Source organism: Lagenorhynchus albirostris, chromosome 19 (assembly GCF_949774975.1).
Source record: "Lagenorhynchus albirostris chromosome 19, mLagAlb1.1, whole genome shotgun sequence".
Classification (NCBI taxonomy): Eukaryota; Metazoa; Chordata; class Mammalia; order Artiodactyla; family Delphinidae; genus Lagenorhynchus; species Lagenorhynchus albirostris.
Genome location: NC_083113.1, coordinates 14,899,320 through 14,916,257, shown reverse-complemented (window position 1 = coordinate 14,916,257; position 16,938 = coordinate 14,899,320). Strand labels below are relative to the sequence as shown.

The following is a 16,938-nucleotide window of genomic DNA, read 5'->3' as shown; positions in this document are numbered from 1 at the left end:
TGCCCTTCCCCTGAGACCCTTCAGGGCCCTCCATTCCCCAGCACGAGCATGCCCCAGCCCAGGGGGCTTCCCTGATCCAGCTCTGAGGGACTTGCCCATCCTGACTGGTAGATGGGCCTGCCGATATTTGGTATCTTCCCTGGCTCAGCCCCAATATCAATCCCTCCTCCCACCAGTTCAGAGTCCTCTGATATGGGTACACATTTCACACAAACTCCTATGCATCCTTCAAAGCCCTGCCTAAATGTCACTTTCTTCAGGAAGCACTCCTAGATTTCTTCACCACCCCAAGAGTGAACAGCTCCTCCTTCTCCGTGGGCTCCCAAGTATCTTGGACCATGCAGCACACTTTGCTCGAATCCCCTGCCCACAGGCCCTTCTTCCCCACCACTGTGTGAGCACCTTGACGCCAGAGACTATCTTCTGCTATCTTTGTGTCCTCAATACTAATGGCCAGGGTAATCATACAATAGGTGCCCAATAAAATCTATGGAGAGGATGAATGGTTTGTTCCCAGTGCACTGTGGTCACATCAGGCACATTCAGTCCTGTGCATCTCCTGTGGCCCAGGGACCACAGGCGGTCCTCCCTACAGGAGCCCCCCTGTGCCACCCACACACTGAGGCCCTGCTGGCTGGGACTGGGCCAAGGCTGGGGGAGGTGAGGCGAGGATGTGAGTCCCAGGCGTGCAAGGTCAGCAGGGCCTGTTCTCATGCTCCCTGGCTAAGAAGTGATTCTCCATCTGCCCGGGCCAGCTGAGGGTGCTGGGACATGAGGAGACGCAGCAGGAGAGAGGGAGGTGCGGGGAGGAGCTCAGGGAAGCCCACAGTAACCAGGGAGAAGAAAAACAGGCACGCAGTGTTATTGTTACAGAACCATTAAATACAACTTATAAACAAGCCAGGATGGCGTTGGGGGGAGATGGAGGGGGGTCACAGAGGCCAGAGAGGGTCAGGGCCGCGCAGTCCGGGCTCGGTCCTGGAGGGGGCTCAGGCTGCCGTCACCGGAGGGGCTGGGCTGGCGGAGGCCTGGCTGCTTGTGGAGGCCTCGCAGCTTCACCAGCAGCTCCTGGACGAAGTCCTGAGGACAAGGCGAGGGTGCTGAGAACACGGGAGGGGTGGGGGCACGCCCTGCCCTGCCCAGCCCTTCTGACCTGGGCCCCTCTATTTCCTGCTTCCCGGTCAGTGAGAGGGGGAAGGAGGTGGAGTTAAGGAGGGGTAGAGGCTACAGATGGAGAAGAACATGGGGGGGGGGGGAACAGGGAGAGAGAGATGGAAAGAGACAGAGACCCGTAGACAGACACCAAGACATAGATGCAGAGACAGAGAGAGATGCAGAGATAGAGAGAAATGAAGGGATAGGGAGAAACGAAGGGACAGAGCCACAGAGAGACATGCAGATATTTCTCGAGCCAAGAGATTATCAGGAGCGTCCCCAGGGGCAGAGGCCTGAGCTGGCTCCAGGGCAGACAGACACACAATGACGTTTGTCGCTCAGGCAGCCCAGAGCTGGTTAGAGAAACATGAATATTTTTCCCTTTTAAAGCAGGGAAGGAAGTGGGAGGGGCTAGGCCGCTCAGGGCCTGGAAGGATAGGGGGGCCCCTGAGAGGTGGGGAAGGGAGCCCCAGGGCGGTGGAGGCAGTAACAAGGGAGAGAGGCGGAGGGAGGTGAGCGGGCAGACAGAGCGCAGCAGTGGCAGAAAGAGGAGACAGATGGGGCAGCATGTCAGCAGGGAGGCGATAATGGAGCCCCGGGGGCAGATGGGAAGAGAGGGGACAGGAGTGAGGAAGACAAAAGACGCCATTGGAGATGAGAAAACGGCCATGGGAGAGGCAGGGCTCCCAGAGTTCCCTCTGCTGGTCCTAGGCATAGCCAGCTTCTTCCCTCCTCCCCGGAGACCAACCCCCAGCCCCCAGTCAAGGTGCAGGGGACACAACAGGGCCTGGAATGGGGGATGGAAAACTCACCTCTGTGGGGTTTGTGCACGACTTTAGGAGTCCCTAAACAACCCCCCACAAAAAAAAAAAAAAGAAAAGAAAATAGTAAATGACTAAAACATATGCCCCGCCAGCCCCTTCCATTTCCCAGCAAAGCCCCAAGGCAGCAAGACAAATGGTAGTCAGACTCCAGGTGGATTGGCCCTTGTGGCTTCAGGGGAGGAACAAGGCCCCGGCATCTTATAGAGCAAGTGGGGGCAGAGCTGAGTCAAGAAACTCAGCACCAAGACCAGCGCTAGATCCAGAGAGGGCCCGAAGGGCACACAGCATTTCCTGCCTCTAGGAGAGCACAGGCTGGAAGAGCAAGCACGCTGCGTCCAGGCTGCCTGGCTCTGACTCCCAGATATGCGCCTTCTGAGCTATGGGACCCTGGGCAAGTGATGAGATCTCGCTGGGCCTCATTAGCCTCAAGTGGAAAGCAGAGATAATAATAGTGATAATAGTGAGACGGAGATAATAAACCCTTCAGAGGGTTTTGTGAAGATTAAACGAGTTACTAAGCGTAAAGCAATTGAAACAGCGCCTCTATTGATATGATTTGTAGGGAGGTGCAGCGTAGGGGGCTGGGGGCGGCTTTCCCCTCCAGCTACCTGGATTTTCCGGCTTCTCTCCTCTTCACTCTCTAATTCCAACAATTCATCGATGTTGACCTCATCGGGCATGTCTGCCTCCTAAAAGGCGGAGAGGGAGGGGCGTCAGGGTCCCTTTCCCCTCCCTCCCCCGCCTTTGTCCAGGTCCCTGGAGGAGCCCCAAAGGCCCCGGGGCCCAGCTGGCGGGTTCTGGAGCAATAATGTGGCAGTCAGGGACAGCACCGCCAAGGCGGGACATCTGGGTGTTGGGGGGAGGGGTGACAGATGGGTCGACAGAGGCCGGGGAGCCTGTACCATCTCGGAGGCTGGCCCCTGGGCCTCGGGAGTCTTGGGCCTGGCACGGGTCTCTTGCCTTGGCCCTTACTCCCACAGCGGGAAACGGGCCTGGTGGAGTCTTGGAATGTCAGATTCCAGGATTCAGAAGAGGGGTTGGCTTTGCCCTTTCAAGGAAAAGTTTAAGCGCTAGGTGCAGGGGAGGGAAGCTGGCAGGCTAGAGCCTGCTGGGGGTGGCCCCTTGCCCCAGGGCATCCAAGCGGGGAGGGCTTGGGTCAGGAAGCCCCCCAAGGTGGGTGGGAGAGATAAGCCACAAGCCCAACTTTGAGCAGCCAAGAGGGGGACCCTTGGATGGCCTCTCGGGGCAAAGGGCAAATGCAGGCTGGCTCAGTAACCCTGTGGGGGGCAGAACCCAGCTGTCTGAGCAAAGAGATCCCAGGGGCTACAGAGTTTTGTCTCCCCTACGCAGTTTTGCTGACTCCATTGTGGGCTTCAGGCCTGGGTGGTCAGGGGATTGTGTGTGGCACGGAGTGTCTGTAAGTGTGTTACCTGCCTGTGTGAGTCTCTGTGTGTGAGCCAGAGCCTGATGCCAAGGTGCCAGGGCCGGCACGAGGCTGCAGAGGTGTGTGACATCGTGCACGGCCTGTGCAGGGGCCTGTGGTCCTACGGGTGGGCAGTGGGCGACTCTGGCTTAGCTGTATTTGTCTCACCATCATGCGTCACTGTAGCATATGCTGATCAGTAAGTGACCACAGCTTGTGTCCCTGGGAGTCTAGCTAGCTGGAGTGCCCACTGTCGGAGGACGACCTCAGAGGATGCCACCTACCACTAGCAACTGTCCACCTGTGTGAGCCCACATGTGTCTGAGAACAGAGGGCCCTCGTGTCACTGCGAGGGGCCGTGGCTTCTCCCACCTTCGCACTGTGCTGCAGAGCATCTGTCGTCTTGTGTGTCTGTGTACCTGTGACCGTGCTCCACAGCACGTGTGTGTTGTACAAAATGTGACTTCAGGCAGAGGCCCGAGTGAGATGTCGTGTCTGTCTGTACCCCATGAGACAGCATAGGAGGCCATAGCTTGTGCCCTGTGTGTCCACCGGCAGCTGCAGTTTCTGCCATTGTATGTCTGGAGGTGCCCATAGCTTACGTGGTTTTCTGTCTGGGTGTAGCTATAATTTCTGTTATTTTATGTCTGCACGTGGCTGCAGCATCTATCATTGCGTTTGCACGTGATTATCGTTTTTTGCCTTTAGGAGATAATGGATGGTCGTTACTTGAATCACTGGGTGTCCGGGGGTAGCTGTTGTAACTTGTACCGTCTGCGAGCCGCTACAGCCTGTGCTGTGTGTATCTATGAACAGCTGTAACTGGAGTCCTTTTGTGTGGGTGTAGTTGTGTTGTGTCTGCATATGGCTGTGGCCTGTGCTGTTGTGACTGTGAGAGCCTGCGGCTGTAGCATAGGTTGATCCGTAAGTGACCCCAGCTTGTGTCCTTGAGAGTCTGTGCATGGCTGTTGCTTCTGTCACTGTGTCTGCGAGTGGCCGTAGCTCGTCACTGTGCACGTCTGTGAATGCTGATGCTTCCTTTGCTGTGCAGCTCCGTGTGGTTGTATCTCCCCTGCCACCATGTATATGTGTGGCTTTAAGACATCCCCCTCCCCCCACCCTTTCTCCAGATATGGCCACTCCAGCTCCCCGAGTTTGCCTCCTCACCTCCCATACGCTAAACCCCTGGTGCTCCCCTGGTGTTTGGACCCAAGTGTCTGTCTGTGTGCACAAGCAGAGTGCCATGGAGGGTGGACGGCGAGGCCCATGAGTCCAGGAGCGTGCGTCCTAACGTGCGAACGAGGCTGCACCAGCGCGCACCAGCAAGCACAAGCAACCAGAGGCCCTCAAGGCGTAGGGAGTCCGGGCTCAGGGTCTATCGGTCCGGGACTCCCCCTGCAACCCCACCTCTCCCCGTCTCACCCTGCCGCAATAGAGCTCCTCCAAGCGCCCGTCGATCCACTTCTCCACGGCCAGCCGCCGCTGCAGCTCCCGCCGGTCATACTTGACGGTGACACGCGCGTGTCGCTTCTGCAGCCCCCCGGGGCTGCCTCCCGGTCCCCGGGCCCGCGATGAAGCTTGCAGCTTGCTCAGCACCCGCTTGCCCAGCCGCTGAGCTGCCATCGCGGTCCTGGCCCCGGCCCCGGCTCCGCGCTGTGAGCTTTCGCCTGGCGGCCAGGGGGCCTCTTACGGGCCGGGGCGGGGCCGACCGGGGGCGGGGGCTCGGACTCGCAGGGGGCCGGCCCCGCCCCGGCTGCCCCGGGCCTCAGTTTCCCTGCCTGCAAAGCGAGGACTGACCGCTGCGCCGGCGTGAAGCCCGCGGCCGTGCCTGGCTCAGGTATGGGCGGGATCCGGGAGTCCCCGGCCCGATCGGGCGACAGGGGCTCCCGGGGCCTGGATCCGGGGGGGCGGGTCCGGGATGGGCTCTAGGGAACCCGGCCTGTCTGCGCCCTCTGGCGGTTGCCAGGGACAGTGCACGAGCCCCTGTGCTACCTACTCTCTTTGCAAGGGAAGGTCAAGCCATAGTACCTAACGGTGCATCATTTGTTCCTTCTTTCATTTATTCACTCATCCATGCATTCATTCGTTCATATTCACTCACTCTACTCAACAAATATTCATTTGACATCATGACATCTGGGCTGTAACCGCCCCCCCCATATCAGACTCCTCATGACAGATAGCATCCAGGGGTTCTCTGTGCCTCTGGTTATCACCAGGCTCCCCGTCCTGAACTTCCCTAGGCACTGGAGATAGAGCAGTGAACCAAACAGACAAGCCCAGTCCTCATGGAGCCGGCGGCATTCTTGCGGTGGAGGCAGGCAGTGACATAATAAGTAAGTACAGTATATTATACAGTTTATTAGAATATGATTAGTTCTATGGAGAAATATGAAGCAGAAAATGAGAAATAGAGTGAGGGTGGGGTTACAGTTTTAGCCAGGGTAACCAGAGAAGTCTCTTAGCTCACAAGTCTTCCCACTTTAATTGAAAGCAGCAAGAATAACACTTCAAAACTGAAATGAAACTTAAATGTGGCCATGTCCCTCCCCTGCTTAAGACTATCCATAACTAGGCAATGGTTTCTTAAACATGACATCAAAACCAAAGCAACAAAAGAAAAAAAATAGGAAAATTGGATATCATCAAAATTTAAAACTTTCATTTTAAAGCACGTCATCAAGAAAGTGAAGAGACAACCCACAGAATGAGAGAAAAAAATTGCAAATCATATATCTGAAAAGGTACTTGTATCTAAAATAAATAAAGTTGTGTAATTCAATAATAAGATGATCCAATTTAAAAACAGACAAAGGATCTGAATAGACATTTCTCTAAAAAAGATATAGAAAAGCCAATAAGTACATGAAAAGATGCTCAACATCATTAGTTATCAGGAAATTGCAAATCAAAATGACAATGAAATACCACTTCACACCCAGTAGGATGGCTATAATTTTTTTTAAATGGAAAATATCAAGTGAGCATTGGCAAGAATGTGGAGGAAGCAGAACCCTCATACATTGATGGTGGGAATGTAAAATGGTGTAGACACTTTGGAAAAGTCTGGCAGCTCCTTAAAAGGTTAAACTTAGAGTTACCATATGATCAAGCAATTCCATTCTTAGGTACATACCAGAGAATTGAAAACAATGCTCACACAAAAATTTGTACATGAATGTTCATAGCAGCCAATAGGTGGAAACAACCCAGCTCATCAAACTGAAGAATGGATAAATAAAATGTGATATATCCATATGATGGAGTGTTATTTGGCAATAAAAAGAAATTAGGTACTTATATATGCTACAACATGGATAAACCTTGAAAACATGCTAAGTCAGTGAAACGAGACACAAAAGGCCACATGTCACATGATTCTATTTACATGACATGTTCAGGATAGGCAAATCCATAGAGACAGAAAATAGATTGGTGGTTGCCTGTGGCTGAGAAGATTGGGGGAAGTGGAGTGACTGCTAGACAGTCAAGGGTTTCTTTTGAGGATGATGCAATTTTCTAAAATTGATCATGATGATAGTTACACAACTCTATGAATATACTAAAAACCATTGAATTGTACACATTAAAAGGGTGAGTTGTATGGTATATGAGTTATGTCTCAATAAAGCTGTTATATTAAAAAAAATACCCAGAGCTCCCCATTGTTCTGGGGCAATCAAAGCTCTGCCAAACACAGTCCCATGCCAGACCTCTGCACTAGCTCTTCCTCTGTCTAGGAAAGCTCTTCCCTAGAATGTCAACAGGGCTCACTCCTTCATCTCCCTCAAATGTCACCTGTACAGTGAGTTCTTCTCTGACCACCCTATTTCATATTGCAACTCCCATCCCCCTTACCTGGCTCTATGTTTTATCCATAATGCTCACTGCCTTTTCACATTGTATATAATTTACTCGTTTTATTTACCGTCTGTTTTCCAACTAGTAGTGTACCAAAGGGAGGGCAACAGGAGTGGTCCACCTTGGGTACAGGAAAAAAGGGGTGCACTGTCTGTGGAAAATTTAAAAATAATAATAAAACTGATCAAATTTGGCCAAGCTTTTGTTATGCCATGTGACAAATTCTAAACAGTATCAGTGATAAAATAATGCTTCCACCCCCAGGAAAAAATTGTTTGGTGGTCTACTGACTGAATTGATGCAATACTGTTGAGTTTGTTTCTAATACTGTTGAGTTTTAATAATATATATGTAAGCTTCAAATTATTTTTATTACTCTATCCTTTAGTAAACATTGTATTTGTATTCGTTTTTTATTGCTGTGTAATAAATTAGCACAAACGTAGCATCTAAAACAGCACACGTTTATTATCTCATAGTTTCTGTGGATCCAGTCCAGTCATGGCTTAGCTGGGCCCTCTGCTCCAGGGCCTCACCAGGCTGCAATCCATGGGTCAGCCAGGGCTGCTCTCTCATCAGAGACTCAACTGAAAAAAGATCTGTTTTCATCTGTTGAGGCTGTGGGGATGAGGTCTTCATTTTCTTGCTGGCTAACAGTGGGGTTTGCTCCTGGCTCCTAGAGGCCACCTACATTTCCTTGCCATGTGGCCTTCTCCATAGATCTTCTCACAATGTGGCGATTTATATCTTTCAAAGCTAGCAATGGAGAATCTCTTTTCAGTCCACGAAGACAGAGTCTTACATAATATAATGTAAACCTCCTTTGCCATATTTAATTGGTAAGAAGCAAATCCCAGGTCGTGCTCACACTTGAGGGGATTATACAGGCCATGAACATGGGGACTGTCTGTTTATGTTTAAACATCTGTTTATCACAATATTCTACAGCAGTGGTTCCCAACTTTTTTGGCTCCAGGGACCGGTTTTATGGAAGACAATTTTTCCACGGACCGGGGGGCAGGGGGGGATGGTTTCGGGATGACTGAAGCACATTACATTTATTGTGCACTTTATTTCTATTATTATTACATTGTAATATATAATGAAATAATTATACAGCTCACCATAATGCTGACAGAAGGCAGAGCTCAGGGCTCAGGTGGTGATGCGAGTGATGGGGAACAGCTGTACATACAGATGAAGCTTCACTTGCTCGCCCGCCCTCCACTCACCTCCTGCTGTGTGGTGTGGTTCCTAACAGGCCACGGACCGGTACCAGTCCGTGGCCCAGGGGCTGGGGACCCCTGTTCTATAGGGAAGTCAATATAGAGAACTCTCAGGTATACAGTTGACCTCTGACGTATGAAGACTCAGCTCTGTGTGTTCATTTTGAAAATAAGTTCATAACAATTTGGAATCATTTGGGCTTGTTGCAGGCATTTCTGTGATTCTACATATTCTTGCATTTAAATAATAGGTTAGAAATTTAAATGATAGCACACTGATTGTAAAAATGAAGAAACTATTCTGTCATTCTACACATCCTTTGGAGTCTTTGTGTTTAAAAATTTAAAAGAGTGAATCAGGGTATGAACTGTGAGGTATAATATTTTTATTTGGTAAGTACAAATTTTCATCCACACATGAAATAGTTTACTGAATTTGAGTAATATCTTTAAAATGGAAATTTATTCATTTTCAATTATTAATTTTAAAATTAAAGAACACATAAAATAATGATTCTTACATGATTATTATCGGAAATAATTTCCTGGTAGAGAGGAGGTATAAAAAAATGATCCACCCCAGGTGTTGTTACAGAACTGAATGTGGGTTTGCTCGCCTGCCACACAAGACCAATTTACTGACACTGGGTTGTGGTAAAGGAAAGTACAGCATTTATTTGCAGGATGCCAAACAAGGAGGAGGGGCAGCTTGTGCTCCAAAGATGGGATCTCCCCGATGGCTTTCAAGGAAGGGGTTTTAAAAGCAACATTTGGGGTGAGGGTTGTAGCTCGTGGACTTTCCTCTGATTGGTTGGTGGTGAGGTAACAGGGTGATGTTTTGGGAATCTTAATCATCAACCTTCTGGTTCCAACCAGTCTGGGGTCTAGATGCTTGTGGTCAGCATTTAGTCACCATCCTCCACCTGAGTGGGGGTCTTAGTTTCTGCGAACAAAACTCAAAGATATGTGTCAGATTGTCATGTATATCCCTTGAGGAGGAACGGACTCTGTTTTATCACTGAACTATTGTTTCTTGCCCCTTTCCTTTGTTTCTGCGTTCCTTTACTTCCCCAACTAGTAACTGTTGAGTCTGCTCTTTGGAACTCAAGGAAGGCCTAAGAGACCAAAGCCTTTTTCTACAAACAAGAAACAAAGGGCTTTTGTACCTGGGAGGGCCCCACAGGGTCCTGCTTGGTTTCAATCCCCCTTTTCTTTGATACTCCTCAATCCTGAAGGGCACAGGGGCAGGACAAGAAACGGAATAAAATTTTGGATAGAGAGGTTAATCATAAACTTGGTAGGTCCTCATTGCAAGATTAAAGAAGATGGCGGGCATAAAATCTTAATTGTTTAAGGTAAACACCACTTTGATAACCCAGTTAAGGCTCTTCACATATTATGTCTGCAGGGAGGCCAAGTAGTGGGTGTGGCCCTGGCTCCTGTAACACACTGACGTCTTTCTTGCTTCAGGACTTTTGCATTTGCTGTTTGCTTAGAATGTTTGTTCATCAGCCTTTCTTATCCTTCAGGGTTCATATCAAAACCACCTCCTCCACCACCTGTTCTCTGTTAATCCCAGCCCTTAATTCATCTCCTTCATAGCACTGTTAGGTGTTTTAAATAATAATATACTTATTTTAATTATCCTGTTGGCTACTCCTACGCCTGCCCTACTCCATCCTCTTTTCGAGATTCAGCTCATATATCCCTCTTCCAGGAAGCGCCCCCCTGGCCCGGAAGCTGGTCAGATGCCTCCTCTGGGTTTTCCTCCTTTCAGGTCTGATTACTCTGCCTGTGCTTCCCCATCACAGCCCTGACACCTATCCTTCTCTGGTCAATTATCTGTCTTCATCTAAGTACTAGGAACTGTGGAGGCAGGGTCTGGGGCTCTTGTTTATTCATGGGTCTACGACCTCCTCTGGGAGCCCTCCGTGGCCCTCTCTCAGGCTGAATGGGAACTTGTCGGGGCTCCCAGGTCTTCCACCACGCAGCCTCTGATCACTTAGCCTGTGCTTGTGCTGTCTCATTCATAATCACTCTGCCCTATGCTTCTGTCATCACTGCGCTGGGCTGTTCCTGTCTGGTGATGCAAGGACCACTCTGGCGTGGTCACCTCTGGGTAGGCGCTCAGTGAACTTTGGAATTTAGGAAGAATAAACCCCTCGCCCTCAACGGAAGGTTGAAGCAAGATGGGCAAAAAACACAGGTTTCCAGTATGAGCACGTCTGCGACCTCTCCTCTCACCCAGAGGCCCAATCCAAGAGGGAAGGTGCTCGGACGTGGTCAACAAGCCCACGCGCAAGGGCAACCGGAGCCCCGAGGTTCAACCTGCGAGCGCCGGCCCCTGGTCTAAGTCCCACCGGGGCGGAGGCGACGCAAGTCCCGCCCCTTTACCCCAGTGCCAGGGGCGGACCCAGGTGCGCCCAGGGAGGAGGACGGCCGCTCAGGTGCCTGCTCTCTGCGCCTGCGCTCTAACGCGTCCCGCCTCGCCAGGTGCGCCCCGCCCCTTCCCTGGCCTTCCACCTTCGGTAGCAGCTTCGAGGCAGCCGCCATTATCTCTGGCAACCAAGGAGTGTGTGGGGGGTGTGGCGGGGTTCTGAAGGGTGGGGGGAGTCCGGGGCAAGCGAGGAGCGAACTAAAGCATCGTGGGCGCAGGAGGCAGAGTGTCCGCACACCAAAGGACCGAGAAAGGTGCTTCCCGGAGACTTCCTGTGTGGCGAGGGGACGCGCACACCTGAACGCGACGCGCTCCAGTGCGCGTGCGCGGCAAGGGTCTTCCCGCACCTGATCGCGAGACCCCAACGGCGAGCAGCTCGAGGCCTCGCCTCGGCGGACTGGTGGAGCCAGTCATGGCGCAGCTCTGTGGGCTGAGGCGGTACTGGGCGCTCCTCGCCCTGCTGGCGTCGCTGCTCCTCTCCGGGGCTGAGGCGGCCGACGAAGAAAGTGGCGTCCAAGGTGAGGGCCCGGGCGGGTCTCCTGGGAGCTGTGGAGGGCTGAGAGGCCGAAGGCGGGGCGTCAGGGGCAGGGTCGAGGGGGTAAGTGGGGGTCTGACGAGGCCCTGGGCAGGGTCTGAGCGGGAAGAATTGGCGGGGGAGGAAGTTGGGGGCGACTTGGTGAAGCTCAGGGTGTGTAGCTAGACTGAACCTTGGGAAAGAGGTTTGGGAGCCCTTGGGAGTGAGGACAGGCGGAGGAGCCCGGCCTGGGAAAAGTTTCCTGTGAATGAGGGAGGAGACTAGCGCTGTTGACCAAGAAGCGTGGCAGTGCCCTTTCCTGTGGCAGGAAGGAGGTGAGGGGCCGAACAGAAGACCAGCCTCTTCCTGGCAGAGAAAAGTTCCAAGAAAGTCCAGGGAGGCCAGCCGCAGCGGGCGGGGCTTGGATTCGGTGACCTGGTGGCCGTTTTAAGCCTCAGGAAAGAAGCCCTCACCCCCACCTTTTTGGATATTGGACAGCAGGCTCCTGAGAAACCTTTCTGGTTCAGCTGCAGCAGAATGCCTCCAAGAAGAAGGGTGTTTCTCAGTGATATGCAAAGGAAGGAAAAGAAAAGCAAAAGTGTTGGGGGGGGGGACTTTGTCAGGGTGCAAGGGGGGGAGCCTCTTGGTATAAGAAGAATATTGGCATTGAGAAGCTGGACTTGGATTCCTTGGCCTGGTCCTTAGAGGTTGGTGGAGGGGAGGGCTCCGTTTAAACCTCTAAACTCTGTGGAAGTTTGGCCTGAAAGGTCTTTTTGAACAAGTGTCGGTCTAACCTTACTGCTTCAGACAGCCACAAGGAGGCTTTGCAAATAGATCTCTTGAAAGAAAAATTCGTTGGTTCAGCAAAATTTATTGAGCCCCTGTTATGTGTCAGGGGCAGTGCTGGCAGCAGTGATAACAGTCGGGACTCAGACAAGCCAGGTCCCTGCACTTAGAGCGCTTATATTCTGGTGGGATAGACAGAGACAGGGAGTAAACATTCAAATAAAGAACATTCACCGCAGTATTAAATTACTAAGACGTAACTGAGCGGGTGAAGTAGACAAACAGGGATGATGTAAGATGATGGGGGCCACTTGAGCTCTGGTCGCCAGGGGAGGTCTCAGGACAGTGACGGCTGAGGTCTAACATGAAGAATGAGCAAGTGGCAGCGACACAGAGGCTTCAGGATCCAACTGGAAGTAGTGGAGTTCAAAGGCCTTGAGGCTGGAGCAGGCTTGGCGGTACTGGAGGAAGAGATGACAGCGTGACTAGAGCAGGAGTGTGTTGGGCGGGAGAGGTGGGGGATTGGAGGAGGATGCCAAGTGGGGAAAACAGGCAGGAGCCAGGTGGCTTTACAGGCCAGCAGTTTGGACGGAAAGAAAGAAAGCAGGATGTATGTGCACCAAGTCATCACCTGTGGTGTCTTCTGAAGACTGTTAATTTCCCTATGCCTGAGGTAGAGAGGAAAAATTGAGTTGTGGGGTGGGGAGTAGTGTTAAGAGCCAGTGGGGAGAGACTCAGCTCCAGGGAATTAGGAATGCAGGTGTTGATCATTCTTGTGGTCTGAACTAGAATTTGTCAGCCCTTCTGGACTTTTTTAGGGGAATTAATTATGTTAGGATATACCTTCCAGTTACCTGGCCTGGGACTTTATCAAAACTGAGTTTGGGGCTAACATGTGTTGCTTACTTTGAGCTCTTGTGCATCACTTAATCCTTGAAACAACCTGGCGGTGGTGGTGAAGTTACAGATCTTGCCTAAGGTCACACAATAGTAATTGACAAAGCCAGGTCGGGCTGCAGAGGCCTTTTCTGTTTGTTCCCAGTGGCTTCCCCAGCTGTTGCAGCTGGCTGGACCTACTGACCTTTCAGAAGTACTCCTATCTGGCTGGGTGAACTAATGCCCTTGCTTATCTGAAGTTCTATTTGTATGAAAGGTTTCAACAGCTTAATTTGAGGCAGGAGGTAGTTTTTATCCCTCCACCCCTTGTGATTGCTTTGATTTTTCTCAGGAAGCAAGGTCATCCATTAAGAGTGAGGTGTTTCTCCAGCCACACACAGCTGCACAGGTACCTCCAGATGAGTATGGTGGAGTGGGGGAAGTGTGTAGTGAATGTGTATAGCGGGGTGATCATAATGATCTGTGTGAAGACATGAGGGGGCTGAGGGGTAGTGGAAAGGTGGTAGGGCCAGTGGATTGTTGGAGTTGAGATTTTGAAGAGACTGAACTAGGAAGCTAGGATACATGGGCAGTGAGGGAGATGCATGAAACTGAGGTTCTGAAGAGGCTGCAATTATTGAGACAAGGTCTAGGTGTGACCATGGGAGGGAGCAGCTGCAGGGAGGGCAAGATCACTGAAGGAGAAGAGGGCTAGGAACCAAGAGGCCAGGGTGGTTGGAGGATCGCCTATCTGGATATGGAAATCACCAAGAATGGTGATAGGAACAGCAGCGGGAGTGACAGTGAGCCAGGAGCTAAAATCATGGAGAAGTGAGGAGTAGTGACCTGGATCAGCAAATGACCCACAAGGTGGGATACGATTTACTCTGATGATGAAATTCATAACTGGGTGTTGAGGGTGGAGGGGGAATGGTGTAGAAGCAGTGCCCACTTGGAAGGGCACAAGAGAAGCTATATCTTCAGGGGAGAGCTGGGTTCAGTTAGAGTAAGAAAGTGACAAGAATGTTCAGAGAAGAGATTGAAGAAATGAGAGATTTTGCTTAAGATAGGCCATGAGTATCAGAGACTCCAGGAGTTGGGGGAAGGGAGATGCTGACAAAACAGGGTGATGAAGGGTAACTGGAGTCTGGGGCTGATGTGGTGATAAGCAAGTGATAGGAGTGTCACATGGTCTCGAGACTGACAATGTTGGTGAGGCACTGGGTGGTGGAGGGCAGAGAGGAAGGGGTGTGGGATACAGTGGACATTTGGAGGCTTGGCAAAGTGTGCTGACTCCAGACCTTTGCAGATGGAGGTGGGGGAAAGCTGATACTTCTGTGGGTGTTCAGGTGTTCGTAGCATTCAGGGAGAGTGCCAGTCTGCATGGAAGCACGTAGAGATTATAAACTGGCTGTTCCCAGCAGGCCTCAAAAAGGCTTTATGTGACTTGTACAGTTTCCAGGATTGATAATTTTTTATGAAATATTTTTATTTTTGGCTTTGCCTGAAAAATTTGTAGATCTGGCGGTGCCAGTCCAGTGTTCCCACATAGCACCCATGGGGTGGTGCCAAGTACTTCTTTTGGGAAGGACAAAGAAGACTGTCTTTCTCAGCCTGTATTTATTCACTTGGCCTGCCCTCTGTATCTTCTAAGAGTTGTGACTCCCATGTTAAGAGTATGCCCCATTTAGGAAACAAAGGTAGATAAAACATAATAGCTACTTATAAATTGTACAGTGCAGTGAGTGTGTGTATGTGTGTTATTGTTGTTAGGGAACACCCCTTATCAGGTGGCCACAAATGTGCATGATTTTTTAATCTCTTCTCGGGTGATAAGTCCTGGTATTTGGAGTGCCCCCAAATACACAATTTCGATCAATACAAGGGCAGATAATATATTCCTTTTCAGAATAGAACCTCAAAAATTCCTTTTAGGAGTGGTTAGTTAAGTGTAGTTCCTGCTGCCAATAACATATGCATCAGAACTTGTGTTAGTGGTTCCTTGGGCATCAGAACTTGTGTTAATGGTTCCTTCGCCCGTAGCCCTTTGTTGATTGTTCTTGGGAATTTCCACTGGAGATAAGTGCAGCAGCATTCATGTGAGAGCCTCCAGCACACTTTGAAGTATCTTCCATGTGCATCAACCTCTTCGATTAATTAGTTTCCCCAGAACTTTGACTGAAAGAGTGAACTTTCCAGTAAATCTCCAAGAAGCATGTTATTAGTCACCACTCCTTTTTCTTCTCCTCACCCCCATGGATAGTTGTAAACTGAGTAGCCAAAGAGAAGATGACAGGTAAGAGGGAAAGTGCAGCTGGTGTTGGTGATCAGCTGGGAGTTCTCCAAAGTAGCATCTTGTATTCTTGTCCTTCACAGAAGAGGCACTTGTTTAACTTGCAGGCAAGACAGTTTCGTTCCAGGACAGTTTGAAATATTTATTCAGCACATATTGAACACCTGCCAAGTGCCAGGCACAGTTTTAGGCCCTGGAAACAAAGCACTGAATGAAACAGATGACACCCTCCCACCCCAATCCATGGCAGTTACATTGTAATGAGAAGAAGATAATACAATAAATAAATGAACAATGAATAGATAACTTGGTGATGAGTACTATAAAGAAAAGTAAGGTGGGGGAGGGAGAAATTAGGAATTTGGGAGTAACAGATACACACTACTATATATAAAATAAACAACAAGGACCTACCGTATATCACAGGGAACTATATTCAATATCTTGTAATAACCTATAATGAACAAGAACCTGAAAAAGAATATATATATATATATATATATATAAAACTGAATCACTTTGTTGTATACCTTGAAACATTGTAGATCAACTATACTTCAATTAAAAAAAAAGAAAAAAATAAGGTAAGGTTTGGTGCGCTTAGTACTAAAAGCATGGCCTTTGAGGCTCAGATGGTGACTATACCTAAAGAACATTGAGGGGCTTGCCTGTAGGTCCACTGAGGGAAAGTGGACCCTTGCCACCAGAAACATTCCTTTGCCCTGGTCAGTATTTGAGAAGTCAGCCTGTAATAGAGAAAGCCAGCCACCAACCTGTTTCTCATTTTACCTATCCCCAGAGTCATTTACAACATTCAGACTTGTCTTCAGGTAGTTGGCCAGGCAGCCAAATCTCTGTGTGCCACGTCCTGAGACTGGCAGGCCAAATAAGGGGTGAGGTAGCTTGTGATTCATGTGAGGCAGGAGAGAACCCTGAAGGGGTCACACTGAAATGACTTAACCCCAGGAGGCCTTGGTGGCCCAATGATCACGTGACTAATGAGGAATTTGCAAATGACCCCAGAAGCATTAGTGTATGGATTATGGATGTCCTTGTGTGATCCTGGTCACAAATGTCATTTCACTTGTTTCTGACAAGACCTTTTTGAAAACTTATGAAGGAGTGCTGGAACTTGGATGCTGAGGCCCATGAACTTTGGAGTTAGTTACTTTGAAGTTTATTTGAAGCACATTTTTCATTATTGGAAAGCCATTTTAGAAATGAGGGCAAGTGTTTGAGATGGATCTCACCAATGGGGTCCTGGGTCCCTGGCCTCAGAAGCCCCGTAATCTGAAGTTCCTGAGTTCATATGTGGTACTTTGTCCATGTTTATTCCAGGGTCAGTCATTTAGAGTCTAGGGCGTGTTTGGGGTGGCGGTGGGGATGAAATAATATTAGATATAATAGTTTTTGACCTTTCAAAGGGCTACGTAGATAGATATATGTCTGTGGTATTGAAATTTAGTGTGGTGCTTAGGAAAAACACGTCTACAAAGGCTCCTGGGGTGGGGTGATAATGGAAAAAAAGGTTGAGAAACATTGC

At 49.9% G+C, this 16,938-nt stretch overlaps 2 protein-coding genes across 5 annotated transcripts in view; one reads left to right on the top strand and one right to left on the bottom strand.

Annotated features, from left to right (window-relative positions):
• Positions 1 to 846: 846 nt before the first annotated feature.
• PPP1R14A (protein phosphatase 1 regulatory inhibitor subunit 14A) lies at positions 847 to 5,287 on the bottom strand. 2 transcript variants are annotated; one of them, XM_060131643.1, is made up of 4 exons: positions 4,825 to 5,277; positions 2,588 to 2,668; positions 1,968 to 2,000; positions 847 to 1,080 (listed from the first exon to the last, which is right to left on the bottom strand). In XM_060131643.1, exons 1-4 carry the CDS (start codon positions 5,023 to 5,025, stop codon positions 952 to 954), a joined length of 444 nt encoding a protein of 147 aa, XP_059987626.1. In that variant the 5' UTR covers positions 5,026 to 5,277; the 3' UTR covers positions 847 to 951. The 2 variants fall into 2 exon arrangements, with proteins under 2 accessions (XP_059987626.1, XP_059987627.1); XM_060131644.1 differs by lacking the exon at positions 1,968 to 2,000 and having other exon boundaries at positions 4,825 to 5,287.
• A 5,807-nt stretch (positions 5,288 to 11,094) lies between these two features.
• Positions 11,095 to 16,938, top strand: part of LOC132509526 (kunitz-type protease inhibitor 2-like) — a 35,190-nt gene continuing 29,346 nt past the window's right edge. The window contains exon 1 of one of the 3 annotated variants that reach the window (XM_060130641.1): positions 11,095 to 11,444. In XM_060130641.1, coding sequence (XP_059986624.1) covers positions 11,339 to 11,444 — 106 coding nt within the window. In that variant the 5' untranslated portion in view covers positions 11,095 to 11,338. The remainder of the gene's footprint in view (positions 11,445 to 16,938) is intronic. The other 2 variants (XM_060130640.1, XM_060130642.1) reach the window with 2 other exon arrangements.